General features: G+C 41.8%; 1 protein-coding gene across 1 annotated transcript; it reads right to left on the bottom strand.

Moving 5' to 3' along the window:
* Positions 1-1,561: 1,561 nt before the first annotated feature.
* Positions 1,562-25,024, bottom strand: vps37ba (VPS37B subunit of ESCRT-I a). The gene is made up of 4 exons (XM_039803658.1): positions 24,824-25,024; positions 15,027-15,198; positions 6,110-6,192; positions 1,562-4,297 (listed from the first exon to the last, which is right to left on the bottom strand). Exons 1-4 carry the CDS (start codon positions 24,926-24,928, stop codon positions 3,797-3,799), a joined length of 861 nt encoding a protein of 286 aa, XP_039659592.1. The 5' UTR covers positions 24,929-25,024; the 3' UTR covers positions 1,562-3,796.
* Positions 25,025-26,377: the final 1,353 nt, after the last annotated feature.

Genomic DNA, 26,377 nt, shown 5'->3' with positions numbered 1-26,377 from the left:
TTTTTCATGCAGTAATGTATTTCTCTTGGCACTGGAAGCACATGACACTATGAAACAGGATTTTCAAGTTTTTCACCAGTGATACTGAAACATGTCATTCAATATCAACCCAGGAACACTAGATGGCTGTCTTGTTTCATTTTCAAAAACCTGTTGCACAGTGCAAAACTGCAGTCTATTGATTATCTATAATGTTTAAAAAATGATTAGTAATGTTATAATTTATGTTATTTTATCATTAGTTTAGTGTCATATAAAATATAAGTTTATAAATTTAGATAGATTGTTAATACTTTGTCAATCTTATTCATTGATTTGTAAACCATCTATAAACATTGGATGGTTATTATAAAGTTGCTACTAATGCTTATTTTAGTAAGTTAATGCTCAATAAATAGTTTATAAAGCATTAAGTAACATTACATCTTTTTGGTCATCTACATGTATAAGAGGTGATCATTTGATTATTTGTACACTGATAATAGCTAGCTAAATAATGTGTATAGATGGTTTACAATGTCTTTATTAACCGTATAGACCGTAGAAAAGGTCGACGAATTCCAATACCTTGGACTCACTTTAGACAATAACCTCAGTTTTGAATCAACACGTCCCTGATATCCACAAACAATCTCGGCAGAGGTTACATGTCATCCGTAAACTCAAGAGCACTTTCTGTTGCCCCACAACACCTCCTGTTGGTACATTACAAAAGCATAATCCAACCCATCCTGCTGTACCGTTCCATTGTTTCTACCACATGCTCACCATTCCTAACAAAAACAAAACGCACCAAGATCACACACACACACACACACACACACACACACACACACACACACACACACACACACACACACACACGTAGCCTCCAGCGATGCCAATGATCAGCTCCCCTACACCCAACATCTCAGACCTAAACGATGGAGCCATCACACGCCTTGCCCCTCGCCACCAATCACCCTCTATATCCACACTTTGCACTGCTGCCATCTGGCCGCAGATACGGGACTCGGAGGTGTAGAAGCACTCGATTTGGCAGAAGTTTTGACGCTTCTGCCATAGCACTGCTGAACAAACCACCTCACTGACTTCGCACAGATCCGGTGTCTTTGTTGTAAAAGTGCTTGTTTATATGGGTCTATAAACCTGTCTTAATGTTATCTGTTGTTGTATTTGTCTGTGTATATTGCCGCGTGCATGAAACCGACCGTGAAAACAAATCTCCCTAATGGGACAATAAATATCTATCATTAACAAAATAGATGGATAGTATTATATTAATCAGATGCAACTTTACAAGAGCCATCCAAATAATGTTTGACGGTTTATAAAGAATTTCTTAATCATTAACAAATACTTAATATATAAAATGTTATGTGAGCAACAATAAATTAAAATATCAAATTATAGCATACGTATTAATTAGTAAATATTAATGATCATTTTGTTGTTAGTTGACAGTAAAATAACTATTAACTCAAGTTTAGTTAACTATCAATTTACCATTTATTAGCGATGGTTATCATAAAGCCTAATAAAGCAACTGGATAAAAGCGGATACAAAAAAATGAGATTTATTGAACTTGAAAATAGCATTAAATTCCACTTAAACATTCATTATAAGTAATCATCTACAACATTACATTGAAAATATCACCAACCACATATAAAACCATGGACAGAGGATCAGTTCAAACGTAAAAAGCAGCTCAACAGCTAAACACAACCCCCAAAAAATATATATATATATTAAAGAGGAATCTTCAGACTGGACACAAAGAGCAAAGGCCATGCACAAAAGAATCATCTATTGTTAGTTGTTAGAAATGCTGGCTCATGGTGATGTTGATGTTTTAGCTTCAGCTATTTCTGTAGTTTTGCCTGCTGACAAGTATGCTTTGTCCATTCTGTGGTCCACTTCTTTGCCTTGAGGTGAAGTATTATCCCCAAGATATGACACAAAACATTTTGGAGCCCTGTTTTTTCATCAACTAAAAACAAAAAAAAACCCAGCAACAACACATGCACAGATCTCTGAATTCACCCCCAGGCAAACCTCAATACAAATAGAGGAAGAATGGAAGAGATGCACAAGCACCACCAGGCGTATAGCCTGAGGGCGTCCCTTGTCTCTCTGGCACATGTTCAGTATCGCTCGATTCTGGCCTTCTGTTTCTAGTGAGAAAGCAGTCTGACAGTTAACAATCACACACTACTCTTTTCTACCATCTGGTGGAACATGAAATCAGTAGCAGGAGGGGGAAGAAGACCAAATACTTGGCCAGTTTGTTCTTGGGTTGGGAAGAGGAGCATAGAGAAACATGGAGTAGTCAGCAGGACGTGATCAACGTCACTTCAAGTGTAGGCACTCATGGCTCTTCAACAGTGCACAGCTACAGCACTTGGGAGGAGTAAAAGTGAATTTCTAACACACCGAAAAAAAAAAAAAAAAAAAACTTTCCTCCCAAAAGCCAGTTTGACCTCGCAAGTTTCTTTTGAAGAAATCTCGCTTGCATGTTTACAGAGTGTTTGAGCTCAACATCACAAACAGATATGTTGGGAACAATAGTAGATCATCTCACTAAATGTTTCACCTACATTAAAAAAAAAAAAAATTGTTTGAACACAGAGTGATGTGGGAAATCTTTGGTGCTCAGTGTGACAGAAAACTGAACAGGACCATAGGAGATCCAGAAGAACTGTTGGCATCATCTCCAATCCCAAATGAGTTTAAGACAAAGGACATTATAAAAAAGGAGTGTTGCATTACAACAGGAACCCACAAAAAAAAGTGTACTTGTATGGCTATACAAAGGATCCTTCATTTCAGGCAAGGCTCAACAGGCCTAGTCATTTGTTACAATAGTTCAGCCACTGGTCCTCTCCTTCAACTCCCTTTATGACTTTCGCTCTGAGATGGACCGAGTACAGCAGGTCAGCCATCTTGGACCAGGCAGGTCTGGACTCTTGAGACACAACCACATATTGAAGAAGAGATACACCAACCAAAGCCCTCCTTTTACGCATGTTAATCAGTCTATCCTGGCTATCATTAACATAACTCTATTAGTACTATAACATAAAAAGAAGCTGACACTCAAATATTTCTATGTACCTTGTGAATTTTTATATTTAAAAAAAAAAAATAATAAAAATATCACAGCATAGATTGAGGCATAGATGCCTGAATATATTCTGGGATTACTGCACAGTAATTAGGGTCTCTCTTTGCTTGCATATACATTACCAGTAAATTAGTATTAGTGCTGCAGATGGAAATGACTAATCAAACCCTGTTTTGAATGACTTTAGTGTTCCATAAAAGCTTGAGGAGCATGTTTGAAGGGAGGTAAGAGAGGGGGACTAATTGGAATGCAGAGCTGAGGGCACTGCCAGGAGACAGAAGGTGCTGATAAATGACAAGTCCCAGCCCAGTGACCCATGGACTGACACTGGCTGACTACAGCAGCCTGCACTGGACCTTTCCACTGAAGGGACTCGGGTTGGTGAGAGTCGAGGCCGATCTCGTCCCGTTTTTTTTTTATTGTTGTTGCTGTTGTTGTTGGGAGTGTTGTTGGGAGTGAGAGATGAGCACGAACCCACAGACGTTATTGGAGATCTGCTTCAGCCGAACGTGACCACCCCCAGCCTGTGCAGGTCCGCCTTCTTGCGTTGTCATTGCTCATATTCGAAGAAGCCGGACGTCATAGAAAAAACTTGTTCTCAAGAGGAGTTCCAGGAGTGAAAAGTCCACGACACGCACTGTGTCCTCTGAGTGGCAAATATCATTTATCTACTGCATGATGAAGCCAGGCTGCGGGGCCATCCGGGGTGGGGGCCTTTGAGGCAAAGCTGGGGGGTACTGAGATAGTAGGTGGGTGGGGTAGCCAGAGGGGACGTTGGGGAATGGTTGGCCTGTTCTGGGAGGAATCGGCGGGTATGGCGTTGCTGAGAAGAAAACAGAAGGCTGGGGGGCCGCGGTTGGAGATGGATTTAGAAGTGGGGCCGGCTGGGATGGAGGAAGTGGGGGTTTCCTCCTCGGCTGGGCGACAGGGGAAGAGCTGCTGCCGGCATCGTTGAGGAGGGAGGAGGAGGGGGGTCTGGCTGCTGCCGACACGTCCTGAGATCGGGAGGTAGGGACCGACGCCTGGGGGAGCCGGTGACCATTCAGCACCATCTCCTGCAGCTTCTCGATCTTCACCCTTCTCAAGTGGGCCAGCTTTCGGTTGCTCTGGTAGGCATCGACGAAGGAATCCAGGGTCATGTCACCATCCAGGAATGAATCAGCCATATTCTGTTGACAGAAGTAAAAGAGATGTGTGACAGTTTCAGAGAGAGAATAGAGAAGTGCCTTTGGACTCTCATTCAACACCAAGTTTAGAGCCAGCTGACCAGTGTTAACGGCGCGACGTTGAGGGTGACAAGGCCACATTTTGTAAGTGCTTTGGGGGCCTTCTGTAAGTTATTTCAGGGTACTAAAGAGTTAAAATAGTAACATATTCAATATTTTTCATATCTTAACATCATAAATAATCTTATAGCTGTTTGGGGCCCTTTTGCCTCGGGCCCCCCGGGCAGTTACCTACCTTGCCTAATAGTAAAGTCTGCTCTTAATGTTTTTCACGTGAACCTGACAATGAGTAGCCGCGACTCGGGTATGTGACGCAACTCTGTCATGGCAGGTGTAATGCTCAGGACCCTCGCAGTGTGAAGTCGATGAGACGAAGGGTTCTCGAAGAAGGCAGCAAGCAGGCCAAGCAACCGACCCTTCAGAACAGGCATGTTGTGAATGGGCACTGCACTAATTTAACTAGACGTTATAGGATCATCCTATTGTTCTGTCTTGTACTCATTTATTTAAAGCTATAATACGTAACTTTTTTTATATAAATGAACGCCCATTACATTCAAGCCATTGCCAAATGAGTTGCTCGTTAAGACAATCCGTTTCACACAACTCTCTCTGGATTTCTCAGTATGGCTGTGTTTAGAAATTGTTGTCGTCCTGACGACTGTGCGCGCAGATAATGACCTCTTCTGAAGAGTCCATCATGTTTATTTAATCCTCCGTGTCCTCCTTGGCTACTAGCAACTGCGTGGGAGGGGGTGGGGGCGGGGGAAGAAGGCTTGTGTCATGTGTGTGTCATGTGGATGCAACAACAGTGGCGTTAGTGGTACTTAGAATTCCTCATGGGGGTGACAGAAACTACACACTATAGCTTTAAAAAAAAAGAAATGGAAAAAAAGAAAATAGTCTCTCACTCGTTTATGGAGCCGACTCGTTTCGACATCACTATTTAATGTTATGGGACGGTCAAAGAATTGCAGTACACAAAATAGACATTGGGTACAGTACCACCTGAATGCAATTTATAGATTACGAGTTTGGTTCCAATTTGCTATTTGACCGTTTCAACAGTTGCATCGCAACAGAAAATATGCCTGCCTTCAGAGAAACTAGACGAAAAACAAAATCATTGGCATCATTTCACTCTGAAAGTATTATTGCATTGTTTTCCAACTAAAAACAGAAATACATGTGAAGGAATAACAGTTTATAATTTATCAACTATGCTTACATGGCTGACGGAGTTTGTTTGCGTTTCTGCATTTTAGGAATCGTTTTTTTTTACACCACGATTACACCTCCGGGGTGCATAATCAGGAGTGTTTCAAAATGTACACACATTCTCAAGCACAAGAAGAAATTGATAAATCAGACGATGTAATGTAGGCGTAGGCCCCTGGTGTCTCAAATTTTTGATGACAATGTCCTTGTGGGTGATGCCAGAATTCAGGAGGTTGAACAACAAACCCAGGTAGTGCCCTTGTAGTATTTCTCTTATGGTATAAATGTAGCATTATCTAAAAAAAACAGGAGAAGCGCCTTCATGATTTGATTGACCGATCAAAAGCACAGACAGGACAGAAAGATATTGCAGGGATAATTTTCACATCTTAGGTAGTCAGTCATTCTTCTGCCCACATGCTCTCCAACAAGAGTCTTACATTTGAACAACGAAGCCTCTGTAGAGTAGGACGACAACAACTGTAAAGGCAGGTACATACATGACGTCATCCATGGAGAGAGCAGTATAATGCTTACCTCTGTCTCCTCTTCTATTTTGGCTCCCTCCGCCTGCAGCAGGGCCAGCAAAAGGTCCAGGGAGGTGTTTCCTGACTTGTGGTCTGTTAAGAAACAAGACAGAGAGACAGCAGAAATGTTATTCTGACGGACCCGAAACTGAGCAACGCTAAAAACACACGCTGGACGGATGTCAAACTGCTCTTAAATCACATTTTCATCGAAACTGCAAGAGCCACATTACTCTTAACGCTCACTGAATGATTTCTGATGGAAATAAAATGAAATTGTAATAACGCGTCAACACAATGAACCTAATGTTACCACTACACCCTGAGGAAGGCTTTTAAATGTCTTGCCAAATGAATTAAAAGGCCTTTAAATTTTTTGTAACCAACATCGAGTGCCTGGATATGGTCATAACTCTTCCTTCTCTCCGTGAATTGTATTCCCTTCCATGAGCACAGATGGTTAAAAAGGATACCATTCTTTGCCTCTCCCTACATTTTGTTTCTCACTCGCAGACAAAAAAAATAGATTGACAGTGACATTGTTGTTGAATTGGTGCACAAGGACTTTTATCGTGCGAGTGGCAGTTAATCTGTGTGTGAAATAATATACTTCTCTTATGAGCATGTTTCAGTGCGCTCACAATAGGACATAAATTCAGACTGATCTCATGAAGTGGCGTATGTATGACACGCCAATTCGTATGCCATTATTGCCGATGCATACTCGCTTTTTAGCGTGTTTATCAATGCCGTTTGGCCTCCATTGACTTACATTACCTTGCGTGTGAATTGACGCCGTAGCGAGTAGTATGAAAAGGTGAAAAATCCACGTAGGGAAGTTGGTCGGGGTGGAGGATGGGTAAAACACAGGACTTTCACCCAACCCTGTTCTCCTTTTCCTAAACCCAACCCGCGTGTGACGTTTCCCTAAACCCAACCGTAGTCTCGCGATAACACGCTACGTGGCTTTAGAAAGTGGCGTGTATGTTTACGCTGTGACGTTGCAGACTGTCGTCCGCTGTATTCGGCGCAGATATACATGCGGATAGCTCAAAATGCGTACAGATAACACGCCACCTGGCTTTAGGAAAGTGGCGTGTACGTTTACGCAAAGTCATGACATCACGTTGCATAAATTTGATGCCATACTTGGCTACAAAATTTGCAATATGTTATTTCCAGTGTTGCACACTCTGACCCCTCAGATCGCCCAGAGATCCGCCACTGCCCCGATGTGCAGGGAGGCGCGACGGCCCGTTCATCTCTGCTTGCAGATTTAATTTGTTATTATTATTATTAATTTGTTGTAAACAAAAACAACATCATGACATTGGCATTATATATCCGCAATTGGCCAACCTCCTCTCTAAATATCGGCATCGGCCATTAAAAAAAACCATACATCGGTTAACAACTAGTTATTTTACTCTGTTTTGCAAGCTTTTGCAACAAAGGCCATTTTGTCTGTGAACCAGAGCTACAAACCTCATTTGCAATATTACAAAACTACAATTCATCACATCCTTTACACAATCTTTCCAACACTTTCGAGTCACAAGAAACTGGTGTACCGTTGACACAGCGCTCGAGGCAACACAGATGCACTGTAGATTAAGTGCGATCTGTGCCTAAATTAACCAAGGAGCTCACTCGCCAAACAAAACCCCCCCAAAACATTCCCTTAGTTCTTAACCTGAAATGAACATGTTAGTTACACAAGATTTGAATGAGCCTGTCACTCAAAAGCTGAGGCAGGATATGTGAAATCCGCTAGTCTTGGTCGTGTGATTGACACATCCAAACAGCCAGAACGCCTCTGTGTTTGCTGTGAACTTGCAAAAGCCCCACAGAGTCAACTGAAACTGGCTGGGTGTCTCTGAGGAGGGAGCCGGTTTTGTTTGTGTTCCTAAGCAGGACTGAAAGTCAACACCAATACCTGGGATTGCATTCGCACACAGTGGCACTCTGGCGATAAGACCAATGGCACATCGCTAGTTACTGATCTCCACTATAGCATTGTCAACTGGCCTTCATTCCACCAAGCCTCGACACAATATAGTGGATCTCCAATTACAGGAGAGACTCCAGTCCAACTAGGCATGGGCCGGTATAAGATTCTGACGGTACTTCAGCAAAAATATCACGGTACTGCAATTACCGCTATAAAACGTATTATTTTAGAAATGTCTGGGTAAAAAACATTTTTTTTTTCCATTGAACACAATGTATTTTATTTTTAAACACACTGCACACTGGCAGGGAGAGGGATTTCTAAACTGCACTTTCTGTCCTTGAGGAATTTTTGAACCCGTGATTTTTTTCAAACCGCGGTATACCGTGAAACCGTAAACTGGCCCATGCCTAAAGCTGCTGACACACCGAGCCGATAATCGGCCGTTGGACAGTCTGGCGAGGTCAGTGACTCGAGTCTGTTCGGTGTGTTCAGAGTGTCTTTCACGATATGTCGCAGCCTTTCACGCTATGTGTATTACGCCAGTTAATATTGTAATGACGATAATAATGTGCAGCACTCATTTTATTATTATTTCAAATAGCTGTTGAAACATTTCCCTCGAAACCACTATTGTCGATCTAATGGTGGGGCTATTGGAAAAGGCAGGGGAATCACCAAAATCATAAGGGTTCATCCTCTGGGGAACATGAATGTCAGAATGTTGTGCCAATCCATTTAGTAGACTGACAGACCAACATCTTGACCCTTAATGCCATGCTGCTAGCATGGCTAAAAAGTAGACTTTCCACTAAAAGCCAAGCCATACCGATTACCTTATTCTCAGGTGTGCAGATTCTCAGGTTAAAAGCAGCGGCGAAAGCAATACAACCATACAGACTTTTACAAACACCAGACTGCTTGCTTGTAACTCAACATTTCTCCGTTCTTGGCTGAGATGGACGACATAGCGCTGCATAAATTAACCAGCAGCTACAAAACACCACAGTAAATTTCAGCCTGCATGCACATTCAAAATAAAAATATATATATATATTTGAATCCCAAAATTGAAAATCAAACACCTACCCATCGAACAAATATCCAAATATTCGGATCCAGCCCTTATTATATCATATATACTTTGGGTATAGTCAAAGTACAGCTCTCTGTTGTCGTCTGTCAACTACTCGGTCACTTCAGAATTTCTAACATGTTCCATGGTTATTATGGGTTAAACAGAGTTAGGGTGTGAAAGGCCAAAGAAAGTATTGACAAAAGGCCTGGCCAAGCTACGCTCTGCTCTACACTTTGTTAAGTCTGGTATCTGCTATTGAGCACACCAATAAAGAACATCCATGATGTAGCACCGCAGTTAAAAATTCACACAACTTTATAATGCTGGTGTATCACTTTTGAACTAAGCAATAAAAGCAACAGGCTTATTCATTAGGGAAAATTGGGCATACAAAAAACTTATGCAACTTGTTGTATAATTTCTGCACCGACTGGCTATGAAAAAATTAAATGAGCCAAGAAAATGGTTGGGAGGGATAACGATTAGCCAGACCAAGATTTCTGTCAAATTTACTGGTAATATTTTGTATCTATATATTGTAGATGCCAAAACCTTATGATGGTTTGGCACATTTTACTGGCAGAGATTAAATTCAATCGAAAAACATTCAAAGACAGAGGCTTCATTCTTAACACAGCCTTTTTCCAGGGTGAACTCCCTATTTTCTCTCTCTCTCTCTCTCTCTCTCTCTCTCTCTCTCTCTCTCTCTCTCTCTCTCTCTCTCTCTCTCTCTCTCTCTCTCTCTCTCTCTCTCTCTCTCTCTCTCTCTCTCTCTCTCATCAGCAGCACTCCTCGATACAAAGCTGTAATTCTTTGGCTGAGCGGAGAGCCTGTCAAGCAACAAAACACACAGCCTGGGCCTGGAGATCATGAGACAGCCATTTAGTAAATGAATCCACATCGACCTCTGCTGTGAATCCGGGATCTCTCTCTCAACTCCCTTGCATGCCAACCCCATCATCCACCACTCCCACCATGGCTGTTTTACACCAGCTTGCCTGGCAGCACAATGGTCCGGTGTGGGCAGCCGTTCTCAGAGGCAGTGGATGGGGGTGGTGATGGGGCTGCCCTGCCATTGTGGCCTCCAGGGCCCAACGGACAGTGAAGGGCAACGCAGAGGATGCACATTTCCTGGAGAAAAGGTCGGGGAGGGCGATGCTGGCGGTGTAACTGTATGAAAACGACAACAGAGCGAGCTAATGCATAAAGTGGGTTGGATCTTTCATCTGGGTCAAAACGGCTACATTTCTCTCAGCTCCGAGCATCGCTGTCCTTCCCCAGCTGCTCTGCAGCAAACCCACAACTAGGACGGCCAGTGCATGGGAATAACCTACATTTCGACAAAAGCCATCACTTGCTGACAGCAGCCAAACACACAGACTGCAAAAATCTATTTTGGCCTTGACGCAAAGTCTGTGACAACCGTAGTGTGTATTGTATACATGACAGCACCGGGCTTTTAGAGTCTGCATGCCTTGCAGGGAAGAAGGCAGAGTCAAACTTTTATCAGCGTAGCAGAGTAGTGAATGGTTGGCATGCTATTTTGAGAGGGTCGCTTGGCAACCGCTGCGTCAACAAGGTCACAAGCATTGTCATTCCCTTTTCTTCACACGCTAGGAAGTAGCGTGAAGGTGCGTCAGTAAGGGTTATTATAGCCATAAGCCTTTTGCAGTGGAGACGTAAATCTGATCTGAGAACTTGCTCAACCCAAGTTCAATCACAGCGACTGCCTGCAGCAACATGACATCAGGGCGTCTGGTACAAAGGGCTGCTACAGCCTCTGATGGGAAACATGACAACTGGTCAAACAAGTCTGTTCAGCGCGTGTTCACGCAGAAGAAGAACAAACAACGTGTCTGAATAACATCTAGAGATGCACCGATAGACCGTCCGGTGACCGGAATTGGCCGGTTTTCACGTGCTCAGCCACGACCGGCTCTGACATATGCCGATTTCATGCCGGTCAACGCTACAATTAACTGACAACATAAGTTATACGAGTTACAGTTCTCAAGGACGCACACACGGACGCGACGGCACAGTCTCTTTTTCCCTTCCTCTCAACTTTTCCGTTGTGTGTGGCGCGTACCCGCTCGCGGTGTGAAGTGCGTGTCGCCGCTATTCTCGCACGTGTAGGGAACCTCGTGAATTAACCTGCAACATGTCAGCTGTTTGGAAATTCTTCAGCGTGTGTGCAGAAGATAACAAGTTTGCAATATGCAACCACCTGCAAGGAAAAAGTAGGGCGTGGAGGGACGACACCAAAAACAAATTTTTTTTTGTTGGATATTGGATGTGAAAAGAAGGAAATGGTTCTGACGTTGCACTTTAGATGTGCGTGAATTTCTCACACCAGGAGTAATTTATATAGTTCTATTTTATAGTGATCCATTATCTGTTCAAATAATGTTCTATGTTCTGTGCAAAATGTTCTATTAAAGAAAAGAGAGACAATACATATTTGTGTGTGCTGTAAAGTGGTTAGAAAATATGAAATCTGAATCGGCTAAAATCGGTATCGGCCGGCCTAACTCAAAGAAAATCGGAATCGGCCTAGAAAGTTGTAATCGGTAATAACATCTCATCTTCCTATGATGATGACTGACAGTGTGGAAAGGTTCACCGTCAAACTGTAAGCAGATAACCACAATCACCAAAACTCTCCATATTATCAGTATTTTCATATTGGATGTTTTGATGCAGAGCTGAGAGCTGTCAAAGACGCATAGTACATAATGTTGCATTACTGCCCAGAACTCTCGTTTCTTACCATACATCGGTCTCATGTTTCCAGTTTGTATCTCAGCTGTCACTATCAAATAATGTAAATAATAATTGTATTTAGGTTTCCCGGACTGTTCCGTTTTCTGAGGACACCGAATTGGGAAGCAGGGCACAATCGGAATTGCTATTCAGAAACGGTCTTGATTGAAAGTACAATATTAGAGAAGCTAAACTATTCCTTACTAAAAAATATTTGATTTCACTCCAAATGTAAATACATGTGGATGTGTAATGGCATTGTTTGTTTCTTTTTTTTATCTTTAAAATCATATGTATATAGTAAGTATATTAATATCTGGGCTTAAGGATATGAGTTTTGGTAAAATGATTTACCAATATCACAAGAAATTATAATACTAAAAATCTTTAGAGACCCTAATTAAAAGTTAAATAGTTTGTAAGGTGCCCTGTGTACATTTTGTCGGGTGCTCTGTTTTTAATGACTTCATAGACAAGAATGTTCAAATTTGGTAAGAGCTGGGTAACATTAAACATTCAGACCCGGGCGCCTGGATAGCTCAGTTGGTGGAGTGGGTGCCCATATATGGAGGTATACTCCTCGACGCAGCAGGCCCGGGTTCGACTCCGACCTGTGGCCCTTCGCTGCATGTCATTCCCCCCTCTCTCTCCCCTTTCATGTCTTCAGTCCTATCAAAATAAAGGCCTAAAATGCCCCAAAAAATAAATAAAAAATTCAAGACACTAGCCCTTGTATTGTCCTTCGTGTCATGGGGACTTGGTTAGTTTATTTACATTTTGTAGTAGTAGGGTAGTGCGTTTAGGCTGTGGTGTGGGGTTGCTGCAGGAGGGGACACTCAAAGAAACGCAGCGGGCCTGCGGCGAAAAGTTGAGACCGACTCATCAATCGCCTGCTTGTCAAGTTGCACCCACATAGATCAAAGTGCTGCCCCCAGATGGTGCTCTGGTCAAATTGCGGTTGAAAAAGAGCAAACAAAACGGACGACGAGTCGGACTCGGTCCCACATGAAATTTAAGACCTCCTTATCGTAAATTCCAGATTTCAAAGACATTTTCAGACCTTAAAAATCTAAATTTTTATTTAAGATGTTTCAAGACTTTTCAAAACCCGCGGGGACCCTGTCAGAAACGTTAAAATCTATAAACGATCTGACGGAAAACAGCAATTGTGAAATATAAAGTCGACTTGTGCTTTGATGGGGGGGGATAAGAACACAATAGGACGTCAAACCCCCCCACACCCCCGACACTCCCCTGCGCCAAATCGCCAGATAACTTTTCTTGGTATGACTGCCCACTGAACTGCGCTGCGCGTCGTACGGTTCACGCCTCGCCGTCGTCCATTAATACCTGACAATGGACACCTCGAAGGGCATTAACCCGCTTATACCATGGTCACTTGCCAAATAACATTTTTAAAACATTAGTTCATATTTTAATTAGTTTTACAATCGAAATCTAAAAAGTTTATCCAAACAATAACTCTGTTTCCCTGGTTACGCCTGACAGTTTGACTAATACCTGGAACAATCATTCCCATCCATCAGGTTCTTATGCAATGCAAACGTTGTTCACTCCACCAGGAATTAGGAAGGACCTTAGATACGACTTGCCTCCCTTAGCAACCGGAGATATTTATATAGTCCGCTCAGCTGATAGAACCCCTCAGTTTAGCTATGAGCCAGAAAGCTAACGTTATGCTAGCAAGATCCAAAGTCAATAACATTGTGTACAGTTGGCAATCAGTAAAAATAATTTGACAGTATGTTGAACAACAAGACAAGCTAGCTACCCAGCCATGTCATTGCCCCCAAAACAATATAACGACTTTTACGAAGAATTTGATCCGCGATGTGTAATGTTACTGTCGGCTGCAGCGGCGCAGCCTGACCCCACAGTCACATTAGCTACAAGAGACAGAGACAAAGCGACAGGCTACCATTCATTTTCAACGGGAGTGGCCGTTTGCCAGCGGCAAGCGACGAGCTCGCCGCTGCCATGAGCAAGGCAGGGCCAAAATAAACATGAAGTCTATTTTATGCAAATGCTGAGCGATGCGACAAAGCGACAGCCAATCGGAGCGTGAGGGCCGCGTGACTTAGGTCAGTGGCTCGAGTCGAAGAAAATAATTCAAGATGGCGGAAAACGCTTTAGAACAACGTATTTCTGTATATATCTGATAAGTTTTGCATTTTATCTCATATTTTGTTACTTTTATCGAGAAATAAATACTTTTAAATCCAAAAACATCGTTCTTGTGACTTAACAATACCTCTGAAGTAACTTTTAAGACGTGCTTGAAGGTAGCACCGGAGAATTTCTGTTTACTGTTGCCAAGCAACCAGGAGTAGGCTAGGCACGCCCAGGAGCGCCCACAAGCGAGTGCATGTCGCTCTCTTTTGTAGCTAATGTGACTGTGGGGTCAAGCAGCGAGCTGAACAGTGAACGGGATGTGAGATAACGTTATTCCAGAGGGGCAGTAGAACTTACTTCTTGCAGCATGTGTGTTTTAGCGCCATCCTGTGGTGTTCAGAGGACGAGTTGGAAATAATAAATCCACATTTCCTTTCTGATTTAATGTAGTGCATTCATTTAGAACAGTAAACAGACAGTTTCACCGGAGCTCCTTTAGTAGGTGTCCTACATCACTTTTTAATGGACACCCTGCAGCCAATCAGAATCGAGTATTCACCCAGACCATGGTATAAGACGTTTTTATCATGCCGCTACCGGAACTAAACAAACAAGGTGAAGAAGAAGATGCCAAAAAAAACCAAAAAAAAACGTCCAACCGGAGACAACGAGATTTGGGAACAGAAATCGTCAGCGTTATTCAAGGAACGGCAAGAGACTGGTTTGTGAACCAATAACGAACGGCTCCGTGGTCGTGGCGCAATCGGCGGAATGTCCTGCCTCCTGCACGCTCCAGAGAGAGGGAGGGACAGAGGACAAATGTGATCAAATTTTCACATTATATATGCGCGCAAAAAGATGATTTGAATATAGTCAAACCTATGTGTTTTTTTAGAACGGACATTTGCATGTCGTTTTTTGGCCAGTTTTGACAGCCCTACGAGACACAGAGGATCACTAGAAAGGTTTCGCTTTCTTGTAAGAGCTGTACTGCGGCCGTACCTAGGGTGGATTTGCGAAGCTGATAGGACTCAAATCTCTCCTGGAGACAGCTGTAGCGCTTGGTGAGCTCCTCTTTGTTGTGCTCCAGTCTGGGCTGCAGGATGAGGTTTTGCTCTGCCAGGGTTCGGTTGTGGACCAGTGTCTCCTCTTTGCTCTGCTGAACTTCCTGCATCTACAAAAACATGTCAAAAAAATATTTTTTTAAATCGTTATTTATTTTAATTTTATTTATTTATCTCGAACAATCAACAATGTTGCAGAACAAAACAAAAATTTTAAAACCACCAAATTAAAACAATCAGAATTTAACAAAGACCAACAAAAAATAATTTTATATACATACATACACATACATATACACACACACACACACCTGTATTCAAAAGAAAACTAAAAAGAAAGGTTTTGCTTTCCTAGTCTTAACAACTACTCAAACAGTGTACAGAGTACAGGAACCATTCACCATTCACACACATTCATACACTAAGGCTGAGGTTGCGAACCACCAACCATCCGATTGGTAGACAACCGCTCTATCACCTGAGCCACAGCCGCCAGGTAGGGAGGTTGAGCTGCATGTCGGGTGTAGGTACTTATTCCATTGGAAAATTGTGTACTTCTGGCGCCCTAATTCAGCCTTTATTTTGATGTCAACCACACATCTGTTAAAGCTGGTGACTGTATCTTGCAAGGTTACCCACCAGAGTACCTAAAGAGTGTGTGTGTGTGCAGGGGGGGGGGGGGACCACATCCATTGCTCGGACCACATCCATCTTCAAACTCTGTGTTTATTTTTGCAACTGCACACCTGTGTGAAGTTTCGTGACTGGATGTTGCACGGTTGTGACGCTATTGCGGTGACAAAATCTGTCCACAGAAAAACAGACATTTAAACAAAGAACACCTGGCAAAGCACTCAAAATGCCTTTGTGGTAGTTCTCCTGGACAACATATTACCACACACACACACACACACACACACACACACACACACACACACACACACACACACACACACACACACACACACACACACACACACACACACACACACACACACACACACACACACACACACACACACACACACACACACACACACACACACACAGAGGTTGGTTAAAAAAAAAAAAAAAAAACTATATATAGGCCTGTCGCGATAGTCAATAAATCGAAGTTATCGCCACGATAAAAAAAAATGAGCTCTCGATAATTTTTCCGGCCGCGATAATTTCCATTTGCATGCTTGTTTGTTTTCCTCGTCTTCTCGCTACCAAAGAGACTGGAGGACCACTCGGTTCCTTAGCGAACGAGGAGTGAACCCTCTTGTCAGTCGCATGGTCTTTGTGGGGGCGGGACTGCGGACAGAGAGACAGAGACAGACAAACGCTAGTTGAGAGTTGGAGCAGGGTTTCCCGCAGCACTTTGCAGTTAAGGCGTCCCCCAAAAGAAAGTAGGCCTATATGAGCGATATCCACCGTGTTATTTGGCGTCTCGTTTCTCCCTTTCAATCCAAACCACAGCTCAGCTGACAACCTGCAGGTGGAGACTGTGGAGAGGGCTCGGACATACACGCCGGCTGGTCAGTCTCGCAAGCGGTTTCAGGAAAGTGGCTGCATGTTTCCGACAATGCACAGAACATTAACGGTACAAGCCTACAGCTGTCCGCGGACACGGAGTGTGGAAAGTATGTCAGAGTTGCACCGTGTGTGTGTGTGTGTGTGTGTGTGTGTGTGTGTGTGTCCGCTTCCAAGGGCTCCGACCTGAAGAGGAGCAGAAGCCGCACCCTCGCCAAAATGAAGACTGAAAAACAGAACTATTTTGGTACATTTACTCGCCATGTGGCAGATAGCCATACAGATAGATTTAATTTATTAATTATATGTTATTTAAATTTAATATTTAGAGTTAAATAATTGTAAAATGTAGTACAGAGTCTGTAGTCTGAGAACTTACGTGTCACAAACAATTCCACAACTGTACATCAGCGTGAAAGACGACATACTAAAGGAGATCAAAGACATGTTCTGGATATTTAAAATGTCTTCCAGTTCCAGTGTTAAATATTATTTAGAAATAAAAGTGTATTGATCTTTGAAAAGGTGTACCTGTATTATTATGCCATTATCATTATATTAGATGCAAATGGTCTCTCGATGACAATATTATCGTTTATCGCAATAATTTCTGGGACAATTTATCGTCCAGCAAAATTTGTTATCGTGACAGGCCTAACTATATAGGCTTTAAATCACCTGCAGGGCCATTACTGACAGCGGCAATTTATTATTTTTGTTGAACCGGTCTGGTTAAATCCAAACTATACAAAATGTAACGTGACTTATTTCAGCGTATGCAGCATTAAGCACTTAAGAGCAGTAGGGGAAAGACAGACCCGAAAACTACATGTCATAGCAGGAAATGCCCAGCCAGGTATATCTAATAACATGAATCATGCATTCACGAGCGCCAGTACCTGGACCCTGCTATTGTCAATGCTGTGCAGTGTTCATCATTTTGCGTCACTATTGCATCGCTGTAATGCAGATTGGGGATTTTTTTTTATTTTTTTTTAATCTTTTTTAATGGGCACTATTAACATGTCACTCAAAATTCAGGACACTCATAAAATGTTTGATTATGAATGTAGTGCCCTTAAAAGGGTAACTGTTTTTTTCAACCTGGACTCTATTTTCCTGTTTTTGTGTCTAAGTGAATGATGGGAAAGACAATCTTTGACATTGGTGCAGTATTAAGCAAGATGGCTGCAGTCGGCAGCGTCAAAACAAGCTACAATGTAAGTTAGAGGCCAACTGACCAGCTTATTTACCTTCACCAAAGTGCTTGTTTTGCCACTGACAGGCTCAGAAGTATCACGTTGAAAAAAACGGTAGTTACCCTTTAAATAGTGATGCATTTCGCGTACGGCCACTATTATAGTTTACTCGGACACCTCAATTGAGAGGAGCCATCAACGATGTTTTTAGTTTTGCCGTGTTCATGTCATATATTTCAGAGGAAAAGAACTTTCATGTCAGCCTCCGAGTTTTAATTCCAAGACCAGAACTTCATGTAAAAATTGATGGAGTGTGCCCTTAATGCAAGTTTTCACTGAAGGCAGCAAGACAAGTTGGCAGAACAACATGCTACTGTGTGAACAGCGGGGGACAGAAGTTTAAAAAAAAAAAAAAAAGGTCTCCTGCTACTTTTCAAACGACTCATTTAACACATCCAACCAACAATGTGCAAATATTACCAGGATTGGGCGAGAATATGTAGGAAAACTCTAAAAATACACTGTAGCGTAGGTCTTAATTGTGTAACAGTTTCTAAAACGGACTGAGCCAGGCCTTATTTGGGTGTTGGGCTGACAGAAAACAACATTTTATGAAGGAAAGCAGCTAAATATGTCTATTTACCACTGCACTTTGCACCATCATATCCTGAGGTGAGGTGGCCTCCCTTTTGCAAGAGCCGATTTGCTCATCCATAGCGGCCCGCTGAGGAGGCAGACCTTTAAATAGCATTTATAACTGCAGGCTTGTGCCGTTAAACCAAAGACGTTAATTGTTTGCTGGGGGAATGCTTCACTCTCTCCATAAAAGGATAAAATAATCACAGGAAATGTAGGTTTAAAGAATTTGTCTCGATGGACCACAGACCTACATTTTGAAGAGATAGTGTAATAACCCACAATATGTGATCCAATGTGCCACCAACAAAAAAATAAGACCTCTAACATTGAAGCCCACTTTGCTCTAGTAATTGTTATGCTCAAATGACAGATGCATTTCCTTGTTACTTTGTTCTGTGTAACCACAATTAAAGCCACATAAAAATGTAACTTGTTACACAGACAAGTGGGTAACGGAACGAGTTTGAAACCAAACTTTGGCTCAAGAACTGTGACCTATAAAAAGTAAATAGGTGATGTTCTCCTTAGTCCCCACTCTTGGCTAAAAACATAACATTTTATATTAGAAAAGAATCGAAATATATTAGTATTAGAGCTAGATAGGGATGCAACGATTATAGGTGCCTTTCTCAAGAGCGCTTTGGCAGTGCCTAGGAGGTGCAGTCCACACTCCGTACTTCGGTCCGTACGGGGACTTGAACCGGCGCCCCTCCGGTTCCAGACCCAACTCCCTCCCCCCAAATGTATAAAATAAAACACTCTAGATCAGGGGATCTTCAACGTTTTTTAGGCCAAGGACCCCTTAACTGAGAGAGAGAGACAGAGCAGGGACCCCCCTACTACATATATTGTATACATTTAAGTTGCATATTAAACTGGGCCTACTATAACGTGTGGGAGGCCTAAAGCCTTTATACATACCTTTTCAGTGTATAGAATACTAAGCTATTAAAATATTTGTTGGTATGATTTCATAAATTTTAATGGTAAACATACATGTGGCATATTGAATCCTTAGAATTAACTGCATCTTTGGATGGTTACCTATAGGTCAGTAAGCCTATCATAGGCTGATTTCTAATTGCTATATTTGTTGGATTCATGTTAAGACATTTTTAAAACTGAAAAAAACTTTTAAAAGTTGTAAAGATCTCCCTTCATTCATTTTGCCAGATGATGGTCTAGTGCCGAAACATTGCCTACTATTAAATCAGACAGTTTGCCGGAGTTTCTTTGCAACTTTTGACCTACTTATCCCCCTCGGACGCACCTGTCTCACGTTATAGATGTGCAGAGTATTCTTCTGTAATGAACAACCTTCAAAAAATTTACAATAATTTGGTGCCCCCCCCCCCGCAGTAACTCTGGGGACCCCCTACGGGCCCCCTGTTGAAGATCTCTGATGTTAATGTTATGTGTTGCCGTCTTTTGAAACAGAGCACAGCAACAGTTTTGAAAGTTTTCATAATGATATGATCAATCATCAACAGTTGTATTAGCCTGACAAGTCAGACCCACATCAAGATGTTGGGTCTGGGAACTCACCATTGGCCGGGCTCAATCCGAGGGGCGGGAAAAACGGTTGTCTTTCAAATTCCCACTGCACTCATAGCCAACCAGAGCAACGCTAGTTGATAGATTCAACTTTTGCCGTATCCGGTCGGCTTTTTTAAGAACGACTTCAGTGCTTAACTGTTCGGACCTGCCCCCACTGCTAAAAAAAAAAATCCTAAAGGAAACACTGAATCACACCACAAAACAAAGGCCAAGTTGGCAACAACAGTGCTGTCCTTCAGGCCCTCACAAAACTAGAAACGGCCCTGGTGGTTCTAAAAGTTGGAGGAGCTGCCCGACAAGATGCACCTGTCACGGGGAGAGGTGCAGCGTGTTGCCACGGAATAAATGTGATGGAGAGATCTCGCGCAGCCTTGTGTCCCATAGGGGATGAAGAGAAGTTTGTAACATTACGTGGTAACGTAAGACGTGACATGTTTGAGCTGTTGCAGAGTTATGACTCGTACGAATGTAACGTTGTCATCAGTGTAAATGCAAACATCGGTTGGTGTTGAATCGTAAGATAGCGTTAACTGTAACGTTAAGATTAAATAGGCCAACGTTAGCTAACTGTTAACGTTAACAAGCTAACAAACAATTAACAATGACGTTAACAAACATAAAGTCACTCGGTGTAGCGGAGCCTTTACGATTAATTAACCGAGACGCTTTAAAGCACGGTTAATAGTGATATCGGTTAACCGCTGCATCCCTAGAGCTAGACAGATATCTGCCAATATTGGCTTATTGCAGATATATTGGTCTCTATGTACATGTCGGCAGATAAACTGGGTTTGAGGTCATTAAAGGTCCCATGGCATGGTGCTCTTTGGATGCTTTTATATAGACCTTAGTGGTCCCCTAATACTGTATCTGAAGTCTCTTTTATATAGACCTTAGTGGTCCCCTAATACTGTATCTGAAGTCTCTTTTATATAGACCTTAGTGGTCCCCTAATACTGCATCTGAAGTCTCTTTTATATAGACCTTAGTGGTCCCCTAATACTGTATCTGAAGTCTCTTTTATATAGGTCTTAGTGGTCCCCTAATACTGTATCTGAAGTCTCTTTTATATAGACCTTAGTGGTCCCCTAATACTGTATCTGAAGTCTCTTTTACATAGACCTTAGTGGTCCCCTAATACTGTATCTGAAGTCTCTTTTATATAGACCTTAGTGGTCCCCTAATACTGTATCTGAAGTCTCTTTCCCGAAATTAGCCACTAGAGCCAGTCCCACAATGAGCTTTCCTTAGTATGTGCCATTTCTGTGTCTGTAGCTATTGAAGAGGAGAGAGGGGGCAAGGTGGAGGGGGTGGCCTTGACCAACTGCCACTTTGCTCGTTTGAAAGCCATGATGTCTCTCTCTCATGGGTGGGCCAAATTCTCTGGGCGGGCAAAGCAGAGAAAGGGGAGGTATGACAAGCAGATTCCAAAACGGCTCATCTGAGCTTTCATTTTCTCAAAGGCAGAGCAGGATACCCAGGGCTCGGTTTACACCTATCACCATTTCTAGCCACTGGGGGACCATAGACAGGCTGGGGGAACTCATATTAATGTTAAAAAACCTCAAAAACTCTGTGAAATTTTCATGCCACGGGACCTTTAAGAAAAAGTGTCGGCATCACATACATTGTCCCCCAGAGAGCACTGGCAAGTTGATTTTGACACTGCGAAAAGTCGCAGTATGTATTTATGTCACACATCTAAGGGATCCGTATCAAAATTGTTTGTTCATGTTATGCGTTTACGTAAAAATAAATGACTCAACATCAGTTGATATATCGTTATCACTAGGGCTGCACCCTTCTTCGTCATTTTGGTCTTGGAAAGAAGTCTATTAGTCGTTTTTTTATACTTGTTCATGCTCAACGACTTATTTCCAAGAAAACTTATGAGCACACCTCCGGTAAACACAAGATGTAAAGCTGTGCTTTTGCATGATTCTTTGTGGAGAAACTCAAGTTTTACAGGATCTGACAGTTAAATCAACCAATAGATTAGTTGACAAACACATGAGTGTTAGTGGACTAAGAATTTCTTTAGTCAGGGACAGCTTTACCAAAATATCAATTTTTTGTATCAGCCTCAAAAATCCAGTATCTGTAATGTAATAATTATTCATCAGAAAAACATGAACATGTTGGAAGCTTCCTCAATCAAACAGACATTGAGCAATGCACCAATACATTACAGAATCTATTAAATTGATACAACTGAACCTTGAACTACAGCACGCCTGCTCTTGTGAAACCCATTCCTGGATTAGTGGAGGCCTCGAAAAAGATAAGAAGCGAGAGATGGTGCTCAGCTTAATCTTTACTCGCTTCAAAATGTACAGTATGAAAGAAAGCTTAAAATGAGCCGAAACATCATGTGTTCACATAATAAAACTGGGTCACCTACAAACAAAGTTGGCTTTAGCGCAGCGAAGGTCAAAATGTTGCTGAAAAGCTCATATCATTTTAGAAATGTCTTGCTGCCTGAGCTTGCCTCAAAACACAAGCCACTAACAGCCTACTATAACACAGATCCACACATAAAAGTAGCAATTAGTGTACAACAGGACCAGTAGTATAGGTGTGGTCAATTCACGTGAAAAAACAGGATGCATTTAATCTAAACAAATTCAAGACAGAACCATTTGCATTATTCAAAAGGCAACCCGGGCTGCCTTCAGTGTGCCTTTTGCAGAATGAGAAGCTTATTTCATGCTACACATGCTTTGCTGTAGGCAATAAGCTTCTCATCCCAGGCAAGGGTTTGGGTCTATATACACTGCAGCTGTATAGTCCAAATATCTCAGAAATCTCAGGTTGCACTCAATGTCTTAGGACACCAACTGCCTCCGTTCCCATACAGTTTATTACAAAGAAAGAACTCCCTAGACAGTTCCACCTTTGGCTCAGGCATGTCTTTACTTGTCAGGTTCACTCCATACCATCTCTCCCATAATCTCATGACCGGTTTAAATTCAGAACTCATTGCAGTAAACAAGTCCCTCCCTCTCTGTAAGCTACTGGGAAGTGGAAAATGAAACTATGGAGACAATCAGACAGGGTGTGGATCCAAAACCAACCTGACAACAAAAAAAACAAAGGCCAGCTCAGAGAGCTGTAGTTAGGGCTGGGTATCGTTCAAAAATATTTGATACCGGTATGGATATCAATACCGTGACTTTGATACCGGTTCCTAAACTATACTTTTTTCCTGATACCACAGTCTCTGTGCCTAACGTAGAGTTTTTCCTGCCTGCCTCTACGACGTGTAACGTTACACAGCCAATCACAAACCTTGCTAGATCTTAGTAGAAGCACGCTGCATGCTTATTGGCTCACGGACGCTGATGAGATTTACTCCTTAGGTATTGAAATTGGGCATTGAATGACGAGGCATTTTTTCGATACTCAATACTTTGGGGGCAATTCAGTCTGTGTCTAAAAAGTATTGAATTCCATATCCAGCCCTACATATAGTAGCTTTTTCTCAGGTCTGAGAAGAGGGGCTTTTTAGTCACATTTTAGTCCTCACTCTTACACAAAATTAGCTCAAATGAAACTGGCAGAGTGAAGACACAGCACCATGACAACAGGCTAAACTGCCTGTGTCCTGACAATGTGTGTTTAATGTTTCCAATTAGGGATGGGTCCAAACTGTAGTTTAAGAAAGAGTTTGCACTTTATGAGCAAGAAGAAGAAATTCTTCCAACACCGGGATGTGGTGGGACTGATTCCGCACGGGGTAAATTAAAGCGCATGCTGGAATTGACCATTTTGGAAGCAGCAGCAGTGTGGGAAATGATCAGAAACACAAATGCTGTATAATAAAAAAAAATGTGTCAAATCTGTTGGCACTTTCCTCTTGATATGGTCTAAGACTTTGGCTTATAATATAATGTAATCGCTTCCTGTATGGAAAAATTGACCTTATCAGCTGCTTGTCGTGACAAGGTGATAAAGTGCAATGCAGGTACACGTTAATTGGGAATTGCTGAGTCCTTGTGCTACTGGACCAAGGCCACGTAGAAGAAAAAAAAAAAAAAAAAGGACCAATGGTCTGTATGGAGAAGGCAACTTTGAAAGTCTCTATTACTTTGCAAACGGCCTCACATACCTTCTTCGTGTAGTATCACTTTAGACCCGTTCAGAATGTATACACCTATAGCTTTATTCAACATTACAGCTACTGATAAGAATTACATCTTTGTTGTTATAATGTTGTAAGTATTACTTATGGTTCTTGGTGTTCAAAGAGCTGGTTAATAATTCATATTTTAGACAAGGGTGTTAAGTATCGTTTTCCTCGGTATCGGTCTACCTGTGCAGTCAGTCATAAATGGGCAGATTTGTTTGGGAGTTTGGCATGACGACAAGTCTGGGGGGGAAAAAAAGTGTCGAAGCTAGGCCATGGCTTAAATTTAAATATTTCCTGAAAATGACTCAGCAATAATATGCTTATTAAAAAGTACTCTTGTTCATACATAGGTGTATACGCGTGTCTGCTGCCTGTAAGTACCGCTTTTATGGAGCAACAACGTCGCAAACTGGGAAATCCTCCGAGTTAAAACTTGAGACGATGCTAGCCCTTGCTCCGTCCCAAGGTTAACGATTTGTACGATATTTTAGGTTTCAGAACACTGAAGTTCGGTTGACAACACATATGTATGATCAAATCCCACACGTGATTCGAAGCAACCATTTCCGTGACTGTTACCGAGAGTGTGTTGGTAAAGCACAACAAAGGGCTGAGGAAACAACAGTGACCGAGAAAAAAAAAAAAAAAGGAGCAAGAAGCTAACGTTGGACTACAAAAGGGACTAGCTTAACATACCTCATCCATCTCCTGTACCATTTTTGTGAGTTTTTCGTCGTCCTCCAGAATTTCGTTGAGTTGAGTCATCGTGTAAGCACTAAACTTGTTGGAAAAACTAGACATTTTTTTTTAGCTCTGGTTGCGTTTCTCTTCGCCTGTGATCCCTCTTCTCGCCTTTCACAGATTGTGACAGCTGACTGGGCTTCCCTTACAGGAAGTAGTTACAGGCCCAGTGCTGCCTTCGCGTGCGGTCAGAGATATTGCGATTACCGGAAAACCCCAAAATTGGCGTCAATTGAACAAGGTGTAGCCATAGAAATATTATAGCTTTTCTATGGGTGAAGCACTGGCAGAATATTTGACTAAATTCGACTGTCAACTAATTTCTTACTTCTTTTTATTTGTAAATTAAAGTCCTCACAACTGGATTCTGGTTAAAAAATAATATTATCTGCATTGTACACTGACTAAACAACAGATGGCAGTAGTGAAAAAGCAAAGAGAACATGAGAGTGTTGGGACTGGCTCTAGTTTTCTACTTTACGTAATATAAGCATGTTTGCTCCAAAAAGATATTTAAACAACACAATAAATATGAAGATGAAGGGGGATTTATTGTATTTTGCCGGCTGGAGAAAACAACCTGTTTCGACATCCATATTTACATCGACTGAAATCTAAACGAGCGGTTTACAAGGAGACATTAAATGCAGCATTTGGTTTTAATCCAACATGTTTGTGTCCAAGGCAGACATACAGTATAGTTTTACACATTCATTTTTTATTTATAGTGTTTCATACAATTAAGTTATGTATGTCAGTTATTAATTAATGTATCTTCATCACAGAGAGTCATAGATCTCTATTGTGAATTCAGTTTAACATACAGAAGGCACAGGTCTTCTCTTTGTAGTCAGCTTACTTGTGGAATTACAAATCATGAAATTGAAAGCCTTGAAAAGAAACACAAAGCATTTGTACATCTGCCGCTGTAAAATGCATAAAAACGTAAAAAACAAAACCTGAGGAAGACTAGTTAAACAATAATTTAGATAGATAGATACTTTATTGATCCCCAAGGGGAAATTCAAGGTCCCAGTAGCTTAAAGACATCACACACAACATACACATGAATGAATGTACTAAGGGTATGAGCATGAGACGCTTGCAGTGACAGGACAGGGACTGACCCTGTGATTCAGTATGCAAGGTAAGGTGCTCTATGAGAGTGTGTGTCATGGTGGTAGTGCAAATAAGTCCAATAGTGCATTTATTTGTCTTGAGTGCGATGATGACGTATATATAAAACACACAAAATACAGTAAATCAACTGCAGCATATCACCTATTATTAAAGATAATATATCAGTTACATGTATTGTCATTTTATTTAGACAGGACAATGCACAATTAAATATTAACCTTGTATAAAAATAAGGAGAGATGCATTGCAGCCAGGTTTTAGCACAATTGCTATTTTCCGCCCGTACTCCCATGTAACGGTCATAGTAGCCATTCATTGATTAAGTTTTATTTCCAATGGCAATGCCACTTTGGAAGTGTGAGGTACCCC

This window comes from Perca fluviatilis, chromosome 6 (genome assembly GCF_010015445.1).
Source record: "Perca fluviatilis chromosome 6, GENO_Pfluv_1.0, whole genome shotgun sequence".
NCBI classification, from domain to species: Eukaryota; Metazoa; Chordata; class Actinopteri; order Perciformes; family Percidae; genus Perca; species Perca fluviatilis.
This window is presented reverse-complemented; position numbering and strand designations above follow the sequence as displayed.

Bases quoted from the DNA above. Each gene is read 5' to 3' on its own strand.
- vps37ba (XM_039803658.1), bottom strand. From the start codon at position 24,928: ATGTCTAGTTTTTCCAACAAGTTTAGTGCTTACACGATGACTCAACTC. The intron at 6,193-15,026 runs GTACGGCCGCAG...GTTTCTTAACAG, and splicing joins GCTTCGCAAATCCACCCTAG to ACCACAAGTCAGGAAACACC. The intron at 4,298-6,109 runs GTAAGCATTATA...TTCTGTCAACAG, and splicing joins AAATAGAAGAGGAGACAGAG to AATATGGCTGATTCATTCCT.